The sequence below is a fragment of the Lithobates pipiens genome, unplaced genomic scaffold (genome assembly GCF_037356315.1).
Source record: "Lithobates pipiens isolate NorthernLeopardFrog02 unplaced genomic scaffold, aLitPip1_a1.2 Scaffold_23, whole genome shotgun sequence".
NCBI classification, from domain to species: domain Eukaryota; kingdom Metazoa; phylum Chordata; class Amphibia; order Anura; family Ranidae; genus Lithobates; species Lithobates pipiens.
This window is the reverse complement of record NW_027507785.1, coordinates 22,084,232-22,100,138: the sequence shown is the minus strand read 5'-3', so window position 1 is coordinate 22,100,138 and position 15,907 is coordinate 22,084,232. Positions and strand designations below refer to the sequence as shown.

Here is a 15,907-nt window from a genome sequence, read left to right as displayed (position 1 = left end):
AAAAGCGGTACAATTATTTTGCATGAAAATTTTGCATTTTATATTGTAGGCCTGTAATTCTTAAGAATAACTCTCTTAAAGAGGAAGTAAACCCTGATGGGTTTACTTCCTCTTTCCTTCCCTGCAAAGGTAAAGCATAATGGACTACTATGCATCGCATAGTAGCCCATTATGTGTCACTTACCTGACACAGGAGCCAGCGAAGTCGCGCTGTCCCCTGTAGTCCGCCGCATCCATCTTGCTGGTGGCGTCTCGCAGCTCCGCCGCTGTCATTTGGCGAAGCCGCGATGACGTCACAACCGCGCATGCGCACGGGAGTCGACAAATGCGGCAGCTCCATTTTTGGAACTGCCGCGTTCAGTGCGCCTGCGCGCATGCGCCGTAGACAGCGGTGCCCGTTTTCGGCCAAATATCTCCTAAACCATATAGGTTTAGCAGATATTTCTTGGACCTACAGGTAAGCCTTAATCTAGTTACCTGTAGGTCAAAGTGGTTTGTAAGGGTTTACAACCACTTTAAATCTGTCCAAACCAGAGTCTAGCAGACATCCCGGGTATAATAAAGTTTGAAAAATGAAATCATAAATTATAATGTAATAAATAATTATAAATAATTGTACCAAATAATAATATAACAATAATAAAAATTATTCAATAATGTAATCAAATCAAAAACACTGAAATTTGCTGAGTTGCAGAATTGTCACTGTCATTACTTTTCAGTATTTGATGACGGATCTCCCCACAAATCGCTATCCCTCAATTCTGCGAGTGATTCTAATTTATTATCGCTGTTTTCTAGCTGGTCTAAAACCATTTTTGATGTAAAGTGACAGTTTGGTTGCTATGGACAATCTCCAGTTTCCAGGCAGAAAGAACAGTTTTTATTATATAAAACTGCATGCAGGGAACTGGGCAGACCACTAGGGACAAAAGGGATGTGAAATATTTACATACAGCAATGTAATTGGTAAGATTACATTATACTGTATGTAATGTGTGTGTTTCGCTTTTTGAATTTGGCGCCGATCTCCGTCCCCGTGCATCGCAACGCTCGCAGGGAACGGAGATCGGCTCCGTGATGAATCAAGCGAGACACGGCTCGCTCGTACAGCAGGGAGACAGCGCTGGATCCGAGGAGAAGGTAAGTAAACCTCCTCCTGGATCCAGGGATGCAGTCCCGAGTCTGGCTCGGGGTTACCGCTTTTGGTATAAAAATACCACCCGAGCCAGACTCGGGAACACCGTCAGGGGGGGTTAAAGTATTTTTTTCTAAGCATTTTATTTTCTATAGGCCCAAAAAAAAAAAAATTAAAAAAAAAAAAAAAAAAAAAAAATATATATATATATATATATATATATATATATATATATATATATATATATATATATATATATATATATATATATATATATATATATTTTTTTGGGGGGGGGGGGGGGGGTAAAATAAGTATTGAACGCGTCACCATTTTAGTAGGTAAAAGGTGCTATTGACATGGCATTTTCACCACATATCAGTAACAACCCATGCAATCCAGATATAATAAGACACCAAAACAAATACACTCAGAAATGAAGTTATGTGTAATAAAATGGAAGGACACAGGGGAAAAAGTATTAAAAATGTGAAGAAAGGGAGGTGCAACAAATGCATGGAAAGCCAAGACACCAGCTGAAATCTATTTTGCCCAATTGTCAGTGCAAATTAATATCACCTGGTTCAGTCTCAACTCTCAACTGCTGGCCTATAATAAGGTGTCTCATTACCAAGCTGCCACACAAGAATAATCTCATGATGGGTAAAAGAATATGGCTCTCTCAGGACCTTTGCAACCTTATTGTTGTAAAACATACTGATGGCATTGGTTACAGAAGGATTTCTGAATGTTCCAGTGAGCCACTGTCTGGGCCCTAATCTGGAAGGGGGAAAAAACATAATTTCACCATAAACTGGCCAGGACCAGGTACTCCTCGCAAGAAAAGAAATGAGAAGAGTTGTCCAAGAGCCAAGGACCACTTGTGGAGAGCATCAGAATGACCTGGAATTAGCAGCTACAATTGTTTAAAAGAAAAAAAAGTAATGCACTCACCCGTCATGGCCTGTATGTACGCTCACCATGCAAGACTCCATTGCTGAAGAAAAAGCATGTTGAAGCTCGTTTTAAAGCTTTTGATGCACAACATTTAGACAAGCCTGTGAAATGCTGAAAGAATATAGTCTGGTCAGATTAGACAAAAATTGAACTCTTTGGATGCCGTTGGTTTCAAAGAAAGACAATAAAGCTGCTAGAATGGCCTAGCCAATCACCTGACTTGAATCCAATAGAAAATCTATAGAAAGAATAAAGTTCATAGAGGCCCATATAAACCTTCAAGATTTGAAGACTGAATGAAACAAAGGGCCAAAATCACACCTGAGCAATGAATGCGACTAGTTCCTCCATACAGGAGGCGTCTTGAAGCTGTCGTTACCAACAAAGGATTTTGTACCAAGTATTAAATACTTTTTAGTTAGTGTGTTCAATACCTTTTCCCTGTGTCATTCCATTTTATTACACAGAACTTAAGTTCAGAAATTATGTCAATGGCACCTCCTAGAAATCAATTTACCTAGAAAATGGTGACGTGTTCAATATTTTACTGTGTGTGTTTACTGCTATGTGTATACAGTATCTCACAAAAGTGAGTACACCCCTCACATTTTTGTAAATATTTTATTTAGAGGTGCACCAAAATTATCATCTGAAAATTGTTTTTTTTTTTTTTGTTTTTTTTTCATTCGGCTGAATGAAAAAAAAAAAAAAACAGCTGATACTGAAAGGGGGCGTGGTCTGCCCCAGATGCCGCCCATTGTGGGAGTGTTATCCTGGCGCGCCCAGTCCTCCACTTCCTTCTCGCCACATTCTCTGTTTCACTGAGCTGAATTGCCCGGGCCGTAGTAACAATGTCCCGCCTCCTGTGATAGACGGCACACTGATCCAATGGTGGGACATTGAATCAGCGTGACGTGATTACAGGAGGTGTCACACTGTTACTGCAGCCCAGGCAATTCAAATCCAGCTGCATGACACATGAAGATCGCTGCTGATTCGGGCACAGACAGGCTGCATATGATGGCCACTGGTAAAGCTGCTGGACACTGGCAAGCTGCATATGATGGGCACTGGTGGGGCTGCTAGGCACTGGCGGGCTGCATCTGACTGGCACTGGTTAGGCTGCTTGGCACTGGCAGGCTGCATATAATATGGGCACTAGTGGGACTGCTGGGCACTGACAGGCTGCATATAACAGGCACTAGTGGGACTGCTGGGCACTGGCAGGCTGCATATGACGGACACTGATGGGACTGCTGGGCACTGGCAGGCTGCATATGACGGGCACTGGTGGGACTGCTGGGCACTGGCAGGCTGCATATGACGGGCAGTGGCAGGCTGCATATGACGGGCACTAGTGGGACTGCTGGGCACTGACGAGGCTGCATATGACTGGCACTGGTGAGGCTGCATATGATGGGAACTAGTGAGGCTGCTGGGCACAGGCAGGCTGCATATGATGGACATTGGTGAGGCTGCTGGTCACAGACACTAGTGAGGCTGGTGGGCACAGGCAGGCTGCATGTGATGGGCACTGGTGAGGCTGCATTTATCTCTTGTATCCTGTCTGCTAGAGGTGCACCAAATAGAAATTTTGCTAATACTATTAGTGTGTTTTAACCACTTGACCACTGGGCACTTAAACACCCTTAATAACCAGACCAATTTTCAGCTTTCGGTGCTCTCGCATTTTGAATGACAATTACTCAGTCATGCAACACTGGACCTATATGAAATTTTTGTCCCTTTTTTCACACAAATAGAGCTTTCTTTTGGTGGTATTTAATCACTGCTCGGTTTTTTATTTTTTGTGCTATAAAAGAAAAAATACAGAAAATTCTGTAAAAAAATGAATTTTTCTTTGTTTCTGTTAGAAAATTTAGCAGATTAGTAATTTTTTCTTCATAAATTTTGGCCAAAATTTATACTACTACATATCTTTGGTAAAAATAAGTACAAATTGGTGGATATTATTTGGTCTTTGTGAAAGTTAGTGCTCATGCACACGGACGTTTTAAAAAACTGGCTGCAAAGCTAGCTCCGAAGCCTGGAAAAATTGTTGTTAAAAACGTGATTTTTACCGCGTTTTGCATTGGCGTTTTTGCGCGTTTTTTAGCGTTAAGTAGCGTTTTTTAAGAAACACATCTCTTGGCTATAGCACTCAGAAAACAAAGAAAATATGTTGCGCGTTTATGCGCGTTTTTGCGCGTTTTCCCGCGATTCGCGTTTTTACAGCTCTAGCTCCACGCCACGGAACGCACTGGTCCTGGGTTTTTTTTACAGCTTAAAAACGCCTATGCCATTTGCAGCTCAAAAACGCCTAGGTGGGCATGAAGCCATAGACTAACATGGACAGCCGTTTTTAAGCTGCAAAAAAAGCTCAAAAAAGTGGCTGTAAAAACGTCTGTGTGCATGAGGCCTTATAAGAGTCCACAAGCTATGGTGCCAATATCTGAAAATTGATCACACCTGAAGTACTGACGGCCTATTTCAATTCTTGAGACCCTAACATGCCAGAAAAGTACAAATACCCCCCAAATGACCCCTTTTTGGAAAGAAGACATTCCAATGTATTTAGTAAGAGGCATGATGAGTTTTTTTAAGTTGTCATTTTTTCCCACAATTCTTTGCAAAATCAAGATTTTTTTTTTACTTTTTTTTTTTTTTTTTTCACAAAATTGTCATATTATCAGTTTATTTCTCACACACATAGCATATGCATACCACAAATTACACCCAAAAACACATTCTGCTATTACTCCCGAGTATGGCGATACCACATGTGTGAGACTTTTACACAGCGTGGCCACATACAGAGGCCCAACATGCAGGGAGCGCCATCAGGCGTTCTGGAGCACCCAGGCCAATTCTGACATTTCTCTCCTACATGTAAAAATCATCATTTATTTGCTAGAAAATTACATAGAACTCCAAAACATTATATATGTTTTTTTAGCAAACACCCTGGAGAATACAATGGTGGTCTTTGCAACTTTTTATCTCGCACGGTATTTGCGCAGTAATTTTTCGAATGCTTTTTTTTGGAAAAATAACAGTTTTGTGCTTAAAAAAAAAAAAATAACACAGTAAAGTTAGCCCAATTTTTGCATAATGTGAAAGATGAAGTTACGCTGAGTAAATAGATACCTAATATGTCACTCTTCAAAATTGCACACGCTCGTGGAATGGCGCCAAACGTCGCTACTTAAAAATCCCCATAGGCGACGATTTAATTTTTTTTTACTGGTTATATGTTTTGAGTTACAGAGGAGGTCTAGGGCTAGAATTATTGCTCTCGCTCTAACGTTCGCAGCAATACCTCACATGTGTGGTTTGAACACCGTTTTCATATGTGGGCGGGACTTGTGTATGCATTCGCTTCTGCATGCGAGCACATGGGGGGCGCTTTAAAAAAACATTTTTTTTTTATTGTTCATTTTACTTTATTTATTTTAGTTTGACATTTTTTTACCCCAAAATAATTTTTTTGATCACTTTTATTCCTTTTACAAGGAATGTAAACATCCCTTGTAATAGGAATATGGCATGACAGGTCCTCTTTACAGTGAGATGTGGGGTCAATAAGACCCCGCATCTCACCTCTAAGCTGGGAAGCCTGAAAAAAAAAAAGATTCTGGCTTTGATCGTATTAGCGATTCGGTAGAAGCACCGGAGGGCGGCGGGAGGGGGGATGTCTATGGCTGGGTATTGCAGGTTTATCACCGACTATGGCTGGGTATCACCGACTATGGCTGGGTATCACCGACTATGGCTGGGTATCACCGACTATGGCTGGGTATCACCGACTATGGCGTTGCAGAGTATTGCGTTGCAGAGCATTGCAGGGTATTGGCGGGTGTTGCAGAGCATTGCAGAGTGTTGCAGGGTATTGGAGGGTGTTGCAGAGCATTGCAGAGTGTTGCAGGGTATTGGCGGGTGTTGCAGAGCATTGCAGAGTGTTGCAGGGTATTGGCGGGCGTTGCGGAGTGTTGCGGGGTATTGCAGAGTGTTGGCAGGGAATTGAGGGGTTAATTTTCGGTGAGCAGTGCTGTGGGCACTGCAGATGCAGCCCACATCGCTGCTGACACCGATCTCTTGCCCCTCCGCTGTACAGAGAGGGGGAGGGAGGATGACGCCGGTTTGTTTACAAGTAATCACTCCGTCATTTGAGCGGCCGTTTACCGTGATTCGTGATGCGCCGGGTCCACTGGACCCAGCCGTCACGGATGCTCTCGTGTGCGCGCCCGAGCAGAATTCTGGGAGGCCGTTAATTATTGGCCTCTCAGAGTTAAACAACCGCCCTGAAGCCGTTAATCGGCAATGGGCGGTTGTTAAGTGGTTAAGTAAGAGATTACAGACATGATACAAGAGATGGTTAGAGACTGCAGACTGCATTTTTCTCTACCTTTCTTGCACTAAAGGTGCCAATAATGGCCAACAATAAATTCATATTAATTTCATCTGATATTAAAAAGTTGAATATAATACAATTTATGTATAAAAATAAAAATATTTTTTTTTAAAACTGTCATTTTGAGGATTTGGTTTTCGGGCTAGTGCATCCTTCATTTTCAATACCAAAATTTCCATTTGGTGTACCCCTAATTTTATTCTCTTTTTTTCATGTGACAACACTGAAGAAATTACACTTTGCTACAATGTGAAGTAGTGAGTGTACAGCTTGTATAACAGTGTAAATTTGCTGTCCCCTCAAAATAACTCAACACACAGCCATTAATGTCTAAACCGCTGGCAACAAAAGTGAGTACACCCCTAAGTGAAAAGGTCCAAAATGGGCCCAAAGTGTCAATATTTTTTGTGTGGCCACCATTATTTTCCAGCACTGCCTTAACCCTCTTGGACATGGAGTTCACCAGAGCTTCACAGGTTGCCACTGGAGTCCTCTTCCACTCCTCCATGACGACATCACGGAGCTGGTGGATGTTGAAGACCTTGTGCTCCTCCACCTCCCGTTTTTGAGGATGGGCCACAGATGCTCAATAGGGTTTAGATCTGGAGACATGCTTGGCCAGTCCATCACCTTTATCCTCAGCTTCTTTAGTAAGGCAGTGGTGATCTTGGAGATGTGTTTGGGGTCATTATCATGTTGGAATACTGCCCTGCAGCCCAGTCTCAAAGTGAGGACAGATATTGTTGTGCAGAGGAATGGAAGTGTTTAGTGGGCTGTGTGTTGAGTTATTTTGAGGGGACAGCAAATTTATACTGTTATACAAGCTGTACACTCACTACTTTACTTTGTAGCAAAGTGTCATTTCTTCAGTGTTGTCACATGAAAAAAATAATAAAATATTTACAAAAATGTGAGGGGTGTACTCACTTTTGTGAGATGCTGTATATTTGGGGGGGAGGGGGGGTTGTGTGGTGCTCATTGTGTGACGCTCACAGTGTGCAGTGAAATCAGAGTAAGCCACTTCAGTGCAGGAGAGGAGCCGGTACAACTGTGCAAGACTAAATGGAAGGTCGGAGGTCAGTTTTAAAACCCTTCTTTTATAGACTGCTTGTGCATTAAAGCCAAACTCCACCCTTTGTGTGCAGACCACTTTCTGCCGCCTTCTTCAGAACGGTCGCATGACCTCATGGCTTCTTCATCTTTTTCTTTGCCCAGGGCAGTGTACTGATCTCACAGGTAGTAACGTTGATGGTTAATGGAGCGACAGATCTGTGAGGTACAGCACCAGAAATAAGTGGAGAATTGCAGCAAAGCCCTTTTCTATGTTACAAAAAAACATGTATTTTTTTATATATTTTTATGGTAGTGAGAGGATTGCTTTAACTGTGTACAATACGGATTGGTACATGACACCGAACTTAAAGTGGATGAAAACCCACTCTCGTGCTTTCTAAACTACTGCAATATTGGTTATCTAGAAGGATATACACACCTCCTACATGTATACTTATCTGTCTTTATTTTCTCCTGTGTATTTCTTACACTGAACTTCTGCTATGATCTTCTCGAACATCCAGTCAAAACCCAGAAAAGTCCCCACATGACTTCAGCATGCCAAATCATGCTGAGGTGTGGAACAGCCAATCCTTGCAGAGCAGCAGAAGAAAGGAGTGGGAGAGAATTAAAAAAATAATGCATGTCTCTTAGGCTAGTGCACGAGATATGTAAATCACCCGTCACTCACAGCAAGGGGGAGGATTTGACAACGTTTTTCTCTGTTTGTCAAGATTTATCTCACTGAACAATAAAAGAGGATTGCTCAGAGCTGGATGAACTCTTTGTGGCAAGACTGGGCTCAAATAATAGGAAATCGTATATTCTACTCGACTATAACATTTGGGTTTACATCCACTTTAACTTGATTTTGATGCTGATCTTTTCAGATAGTTTTCTAATATTTGATTTCTTTTTGTCTCAGCCTCACCGTTAGTATGTCTGGACCTATAACAGAGAAGAGTCCAGTGTCCGCCCTCACCCTCAACCTCATCTCTTCCCACAACGACCTTCTTTCCCCAAAGAGCCGCCAGATTTATGCCCACACTGACCTGCAGAGCGCCATGGGGCTCGTCAGCGCCGAGCTTGGCGGAGGTGCCCCATCTGAACACACCAACCCTAAGTGGTTGAAGGAAGGGCAGAACCAGTTGCGCAAAGCAGCCGAGCATGAGAAAGAGGATCAGAACTGCAACCCCGATCCAGAACGTGGTAACAAAGACTGGACCAACTGGAACCAAGAGAAGAGCAACAAGCAGACCCACCTGGAGGAACTGGAAGTGTCGGCCCTAAATTGCGTCAATCGCAGCAGCATCATCAACACACAACTGCTCATTCAAGACGGAGAAGACGAGGACGACGATCTGACACCACCTCAAAGCGAGGTCACAGATCCTGTCACCACAGAGACCTCCGAACAGAGCTCAGAGGTTCAGGAAAACAGCAAAGAGATGACTGATGGCCCCAGAGACACCGGGCGCAGTGCAAGCCTCCTGTTTGGAATGAGGAACACAGCTGGCAGTGATGAGGACTCCAGCTGGGCGACTCTGTCTCAGGGAAGTCCATCTTACGGATCCCCGGATGACACAGGTGAGATACAGAGCTACTCTGGGCAGCCTAAATTCAGGGGCCGCAGTACACAGATAATCTTCACCTTTCCTGCCTTGTGACTGTTACCTCGTAGTAGGGCATTTGTTTCCTTATCACCCCAACATCCTTTCTCACACTTTTTTGTTTTGTTTTATCTTTTTTGTTGTGTCTGTATGCATTGTATTTCTGACTTTTATGCTTTTCTTTGTCTCCTTGTCTACAGTTTCCTTTGGTTTGGTTTTAAATGTTCTGCTGTGTCATTAAAGTGACCCAAACAGAGCAAAGTAGATTTCCTAAAATGTATCCATATCCAAAAAAGTTTTTTTATTTTTTAATACAATTGAGGGAGATGCATTATAAAGGGAAATATAATGGTTTGGTTACAAACAGGGAAAACCCAACTTTGGATGAATAATGGAAGGGAAAATGAGTACCATGAACTAGCTAGCTCCCGAGTTCAGCATTTACGTCCACAGACACAAATGCAGGACTTGGCCCTGCCCACCAGCGCCCACGTCATTGGATTTGATTGACAGCAGCAGGAGCCAATGGCTGCGCTGCTATCAATCTAGTCAATCGGGACATGGGACACCAGCTAGAGCTGGTGTGCTCGTCCCGGCGCGAGAAAAAGAGGGTTCTCCCGGCATGCCGTGCAAAGAGCCCGGAGTATGAATCGCCCAGCGGCGGTTTACCATAGAGCTGATATCTCTATAACCCTCAGAGGCCGCAAGCGACAGATGTCAACTCTGCCATTTTGGGAGACCTGAGATCATCTTCTTTCCTCTTCCTTCATAAAGAGGACCTGTCATGCCCTATTCCTATTGCAAGGGATATTTACATTCCTTGTAATAGGAATAAAAGTGATCAAAAAAAATTTGAAGGTAAAGTGTAAAAAAAAAAATGATAGTGCCCCCAACCCCTCGTGCTTGCAGACACATATGTAGGAAGAAAGATAAACCAAACGTGTGGTCAACAAGGCTAAGGGTCCCCATACACGGCTTGAACTTTAGACAATTCCTGCTGAATAGGATGGCATTCAATCCATGGGGGGGGGGGGGGGGGGGGGGGGGGGGGCGGGTGTAGTGCAATCGCCACCTGACAGCACAATGTAACTATCAGATACAGTTGCTGTTTAGTATTCCGTCAGCTGTGGTACCCATAGACTGCTTGTGCGGGTGGGGAAATCAACTGATTTTCTGTTTTTCACCCCTGTGTATGGTGGTTTTTAGGGAAACCAATTGAAAAGTATTGGAAAAGAATGAAGAGGGATGGAGAGGGGGGTGCAAGGTCCAGGGAAGGGAGTTGTGTGGGGGGAGTCAGTGGGGGATATACATAGAGTGGACAGGGTGCACTATCCATCCATCCACTATGCTGGTTGCATGGATACTCAAAGTGGTTGTAAACCCTTACAAACCACTTTGACCTACAGGTAAGCCTAGATTAAGGCTTACCTGTAGGTCTAAGAAATATCTCCTAAACCTACACGGTTTAGGAGATATTTGCCAAACGACAGGCCCCGCTGTCTACGGTGAATTCGCCGTAGACAGTGGCGCCCAGGCACACTAAGCGCGCCGCTGTTAACGCCGATATGCTACGAGTGGCGGCTCCCGTGCGCATGCATGGGAGTGATGTCATCGCGGCTCCGCCAAATGACAGCTCCAAAGCAGCGAGACCCCACCGAGAAGATGGAGGCTCCGAACTACAGGGGACAGCAGTGACATCGCTGGCTCCTGTGTCAGGTAAGTGACACATAATGGATTACTATGCAATGCATAGTAGTCCATTATGCTTTACCTTTGCAGGGAATGAAAGCAGAAGTAAACCCATCAGAGTTTACTTCCTCTTTAAGTTATACCTAGATCTATGTAGATCAGTGTTCTGGTTCAGAAAGAGAGGCCAATGGGAATAGGAAAGGTTGAGCTGGAGTAATAGGGGGAAGAGGGGTGATGGCAGAGCAGATGGATAAAGAAAAGCATTGTAAAAGGGGGTCCTAGAATTAGTGGGAATGAGTAAGGGCGAAAGAGGGGGAGTAGAATACTGTGAAGGTAGGTATGTGCTGCTGGAATTTCACAAGTATCACCTTAATCGCTCCTCTGGCAGCTCTCGCTCTTCTCCGCTCTCATCCTTTCTGCTGTGTGATTATCCTGCTCATTGCAGGACTGTTGACCTGCAAAAAGGAGGAAGGGTACATTCCACTGTTTTTTTTGTTTTTTTCTTCTTCACTAAAGCGGAACTTAACCCTTTGATTTAGATGCCGGTTCACACTCATGCGATGCAGATTTTACGTTTTCTACACCACATCAAAATTGCACCCCGTTCATGAAAACCACTGCAGGGGTGTTAATGTCACCCCAAAATCAGTTCACAAAATGCAGTGCGATTTGCAGAATCGGATTGCATGGATGTGAACACCCATCCGATCTGATTCTGCTGCGGCCAAAAAAAGGGTCCTGCACAAATTTGATGTGGTGATTTGAGCCATGCAGAATGACATGTGAATTGAACAGGAATGCAGTGCGATTCGTGTTCAAAATCTTGTTCTAGTTTAAAATTGCATGCGGTTCCCGCACTGCATAAGTGTGAACCGGCACTAAATGTTTCTCAGAAACAATTAGATTGAAGGCACGCCATGAATGAGAACTGACAGCTGGTGCTCTCAACTGAACTGTCACGCTCCAAAATGGCTTATTTCACGTGTGCCGATCAGTTGAGAGCCAAGATGGCAGCTTCCTTGGCTGTAAATGATGGGAGGGTTTAGTTCCACTTTAATTCAAGGCTGACTGGCTTTCAGAGAGCTAAACTGTTAAGCCATCAAATGTGTCGTAGGTGTCATAACTTATCACATGTGCAGCTGTGGATCAGACACAGGCTAAGAGATGGCACCTTCCTTGGCTGCAGAGGTTAGGGAAGTTCTTAGTTCTGCTTTAGACCCTTTCACACTGGGGCGTTTTTCATGCGCTTTAGCATTAAAAAAAGCGCCTGAAAGAAGCCGCAACTGCAATCCCAATGTGAAAGCCCGAGTGCTTTCACACTGAGGCGCTGCACTGGCAGGGCGTCAAAAAAAGTCCTGCAAGCAGCTTCTTTGCAGCGCTTTTGGAGCGGTGACTACAACGCTTCTAAAGCGCCCCTTCCTATTGAAATCAATGGGAAGCGTCTGTAAAACGCCTGAAAAACACTATTGGCAGCAGCGTATTGTGGGCGCCTTTAACCCTTTATTTGGCCACTTGCAGGGGTTAAAAGCGCCCCAAAAACGCTGGTAAAGCGCTGCTAGTTTAAGCGGCGCTTTGACAAGCGTTTTTCAGGCGCTGACATTGTGAAAGGGCTCTTAAAGCACTTGGGCTTTCACATTGGGACTGCAGATGAGGCTTCTTTCAAGCGCTTTACAGGCGCTTTTTTTAACGCTAAAGCGCCTGAAAAACGCCCCAGTGTGAAAGGGGTCTTAAAGTAGAACTTCAGTCAATCTGAATAAAAATTCAAGTCCTGTAGCAGTGGACTTCTCGGGTAATTTGGATCCTGTGCCGCTATCTTGGATTTGCTTGGACTTCCTGATAGACTGTTCCTGTAGCTTCCTGGGATGTGTAATGTGTATCTAAGGATTTTCAAAGTGATTGTAAACGATCACCTTGTGAAACAACCTATTCATTTTAAAAATGGAAATGAAAGGTAAAATTTTTTTGTATAGATCTAAAAGAACATTATTTTTTTTTTTTTTTTATCATATTCCCTCTTTTTTCAGATGCATAAGAGCTAGGGGGAGGAGAAGCAACAACATGCTGAGCTTCCCAGTGAATGGCTGTGCAGTATGGGCTTGTCAGGGCAGGTCTGATCATTGGAGGAGTCCACACTGAGTTCTCAGCATAGGTAGAGAACTGACCACAATGTGCTCTCCTGCTTAGTCTGGTCAGTTTTTAATAGGAACGCAGAAGGACTGGCAGGAACAGCAGGGATTTCACATAAAGAAAGCAATACAAAGAGAACAGGATACTTTATCATACAAGTACATGGTACAGCAAACACGTCAGGAATATGATGTTTTGGGATAATCTCCTTTAAGTGATTGTAAAGTCTTTTTTTTTTTTTAAATAGTTACCGCCTGTGAAATCATTTTGCACAGAGCAGCCCAGATCCTCCTCTTCTCAGGTCCCCCGCTGCTCCTGGCCCCTCCCTCCTGCCGTGTGCCCCTACAGCAAGAAGCTTGCTATGGAGGCACTCGAGCAGCGCCACAGCTCCGTGTGTTCTTTCAGAGACTGAGCCCTGGCCCTGCCCTCTCTTCTGATTGGCTAACTGACATTGACAGCCGTGGGAGCCATGGCGCCACTGCTGTGTCTCAGCCAGTTAGGAGGAGAGTCCTGGATGGCCAAGACACTTGTGGACATCGCTGGAGAGGGAAGCAGCTCAGGTAAGTATTAGAGGAGTGGTACTTAACTCTTGTCCTCAGGACCCACTAACAGGCCAGATTTTAAGTATTACCCTTGGGAGATGCAGACTACAATACTGCAATCACTGAGCGGCAAAATTACATCGCCTGTAATGTATTTCAGTGATCTTGCAAACCTGGCCTGTTAGTGGGTCCTGAGGACAGTTGAGAACCACTGCATTAGAGGGCGCTGAGGAGGCTGCTACACACAAGGTTTTTTATCTGCATAGAATGCATGCAGATAAAAAACCTTCTGCCTTTTACAACTCCTTTAAGCCAGCAGCAGACGGTTGTTGATTAGATTAAGCACCTAAATCTTCACAGAGCCCGTGAAAAATCAGGGTGGTGGGATACAGGTTCCCAGCTCAAGCAGATAGTTTAGAAGTCTGACGCAGCTTACGTACCGGCCTAGCCCCAGGAATATACCTCTGTGTTCTTATATGATCTATAATTGTCTCCACAGATTGTTTTTGGCCAAGAAATGCCATGGACACAGACTCTGACCTTCCTTCTGGGTGGGTGAGGGTTCAGGACACTTCTGGAACATACTACTGGCATGTACCCACCGGGACCACACAGTGGGAGCCACCATCCGACCTCAACGGGGAGCCTAAACTGTATTCTCCCACCACTGACCTCACCCCAACAGAGGAGGTAGGTTACCTTTCCTCTGAAGTTCAAGACCGTTCATAAGTAGGTCCTAAAGTACTAGATGGAAATGGGCCAGAAAGGTTTGTTTGTGGAGGGGGTGTTCAGAGAGTGCACTATATGGTATTCTGTATAATGGTATCTGGAATACCTACCTAGTCATGTAGATCATGGTCTTCTACCTATAGTCTATTGAATTTCTGCAGATCAGTCGTTTTTAGTGATGTAGAAGTATGAGCTAGTGAATAATTAGACGTCAAGTAGATGAAAACCCTAAAATGTTTTATAGGCTTTAACATGTTAATTATTATTTTTTTCTATATTTTAAACTGGCAGCTTTCATTCCATTAACCCCTGGTGATCATGCTATTAAAGTGGAGGGCCATCCTGAAAAAAAAAGAGCATTAATATTATTAAAAAAAATAAAAACATTTGAAAAAAAAATATATATTTTTTTACCTGGTCAGAAATCCCTGTTGCTAGGCAGTCTTCCTAATCTGCCTTCTTCCTGCTCCTCTGTGATCTTCGGTCTTCTGGGTAATGGAGCACGCTGTATTCTGGGAACTGTGTGTTCCCTAACACAGCGCATCCCATTCACAAAGAGCTGAGCGACTCGCGCATGCGCAGTAGGAAATGGGCAGTGAAGCCGCAAGGCTCCACTGCCTGTTTCCCTTAGTACGAATGGACCCCAGAGCCGAGGGACATGTCGCCCTCGGCGGCCGTCATCGCAGGCGCCCTGGACAGGTAAGTCTCCTTATTAAAAGTCAGCAGCTACTTCTTTTTTTTTTTTTTTTTTTTTTAGCTGCTGACTTTAAAAAAAAAAATTTTTTTACAGCTGAAACACCGCTTTTAAGGTCCTCGTTCTTGCTTTTCCTGTTATAGAGGGATAATGCACTTTCTCCGTCTGCCAATGGTCTTCTGATGGAGACTGGTAGTGGCTGTTTTCAATGCATTGCACAGACATGGCCTACTGATGTCACCATTAGATAATCTTGTCTGTTTCCATCGCAGCAGGGCTCGTTGGTAGCGGGTGCTGCAGTGACTACTAGCTGGATGCATCTCAGATAAATGCACATAATCAAGTCGCCAGCACACTGAGAATCTTCATATGTTGTGCAAAGCTTTTATTGCTGAAAGATCACATCACAATGTGACTGTGAGTGCATGTGTTTTGCAAGTACCTGTGTATTGTTCTTGTTGAGAACCTGTATTTTGAGTAGTAGTGTCAGAAGGGCCTGTGGGCTGTGAGGGCACGTATATTGTCTTGTTGAGAACCTGTGTATTATTGAGTATTACTGTCAGGAAGCTAGTTGTTAATTTGGACAGAATATAACCCCCAATCACCATGAAATTAGTGGGTACGATGCCTGGCGCGTATGGAGATGTGACTCGTACATCTTGCGGCATGTATGCGTTCCTTGAGCTGGTGTAGAAAGGAGGGGTTTGGGTCCCTGGAGACCTGGGGCGACTTCTCAGTTGGTTACCAGCTCTATTGAAGGGGCGGACTGCACCTAAATGGGGAAAGTGCAGATCTGCTGGGAGTGAAGATGGCTGACAAGTTAGAGGGGCTTTTAAACTATGTGACGGGTGGGGGGCGATCCAGAGGTAGAACTAGTCAGCAATGAACATATTCCAGAGTGTAGTATTGGGGGCATTAGTGGTAGGTTGACTAAAGCACCTAAACCTGAGGTAAGTA

General features: G+C 44.0%; 1 protein-coding gene across 2 annotated transcripts in view; it reads left to right on the top strand.

Moving 5' to 3' along the window:
• APBB1 (amyloid beta precursor protein binding family B member 1) overlaps nt 1–15,907 on the top strand; it is a 67,922-nt gene that overhangs the window by 7,206 nt on the left and 44,809 nt on the right. For both annotated transcript variants that reach the window (XM_077451295.1, XM_077451296.1), the window contains 2 exons: nt 8,485–9,146; nt 14,027–14,217. In XM_077451295.1, coding sequence (XP_077307421.1) covers nt 8,498–9,146; nt 14,027–14,217 — 840 coding nt within the window. In that variant the 5' untranslated portion in view covers nt 8,485–8,497. The remainder of the gene's footprint in view (nt 1–8,484; nt 9,147–14,026; nt 14,218–15,907) is intronic.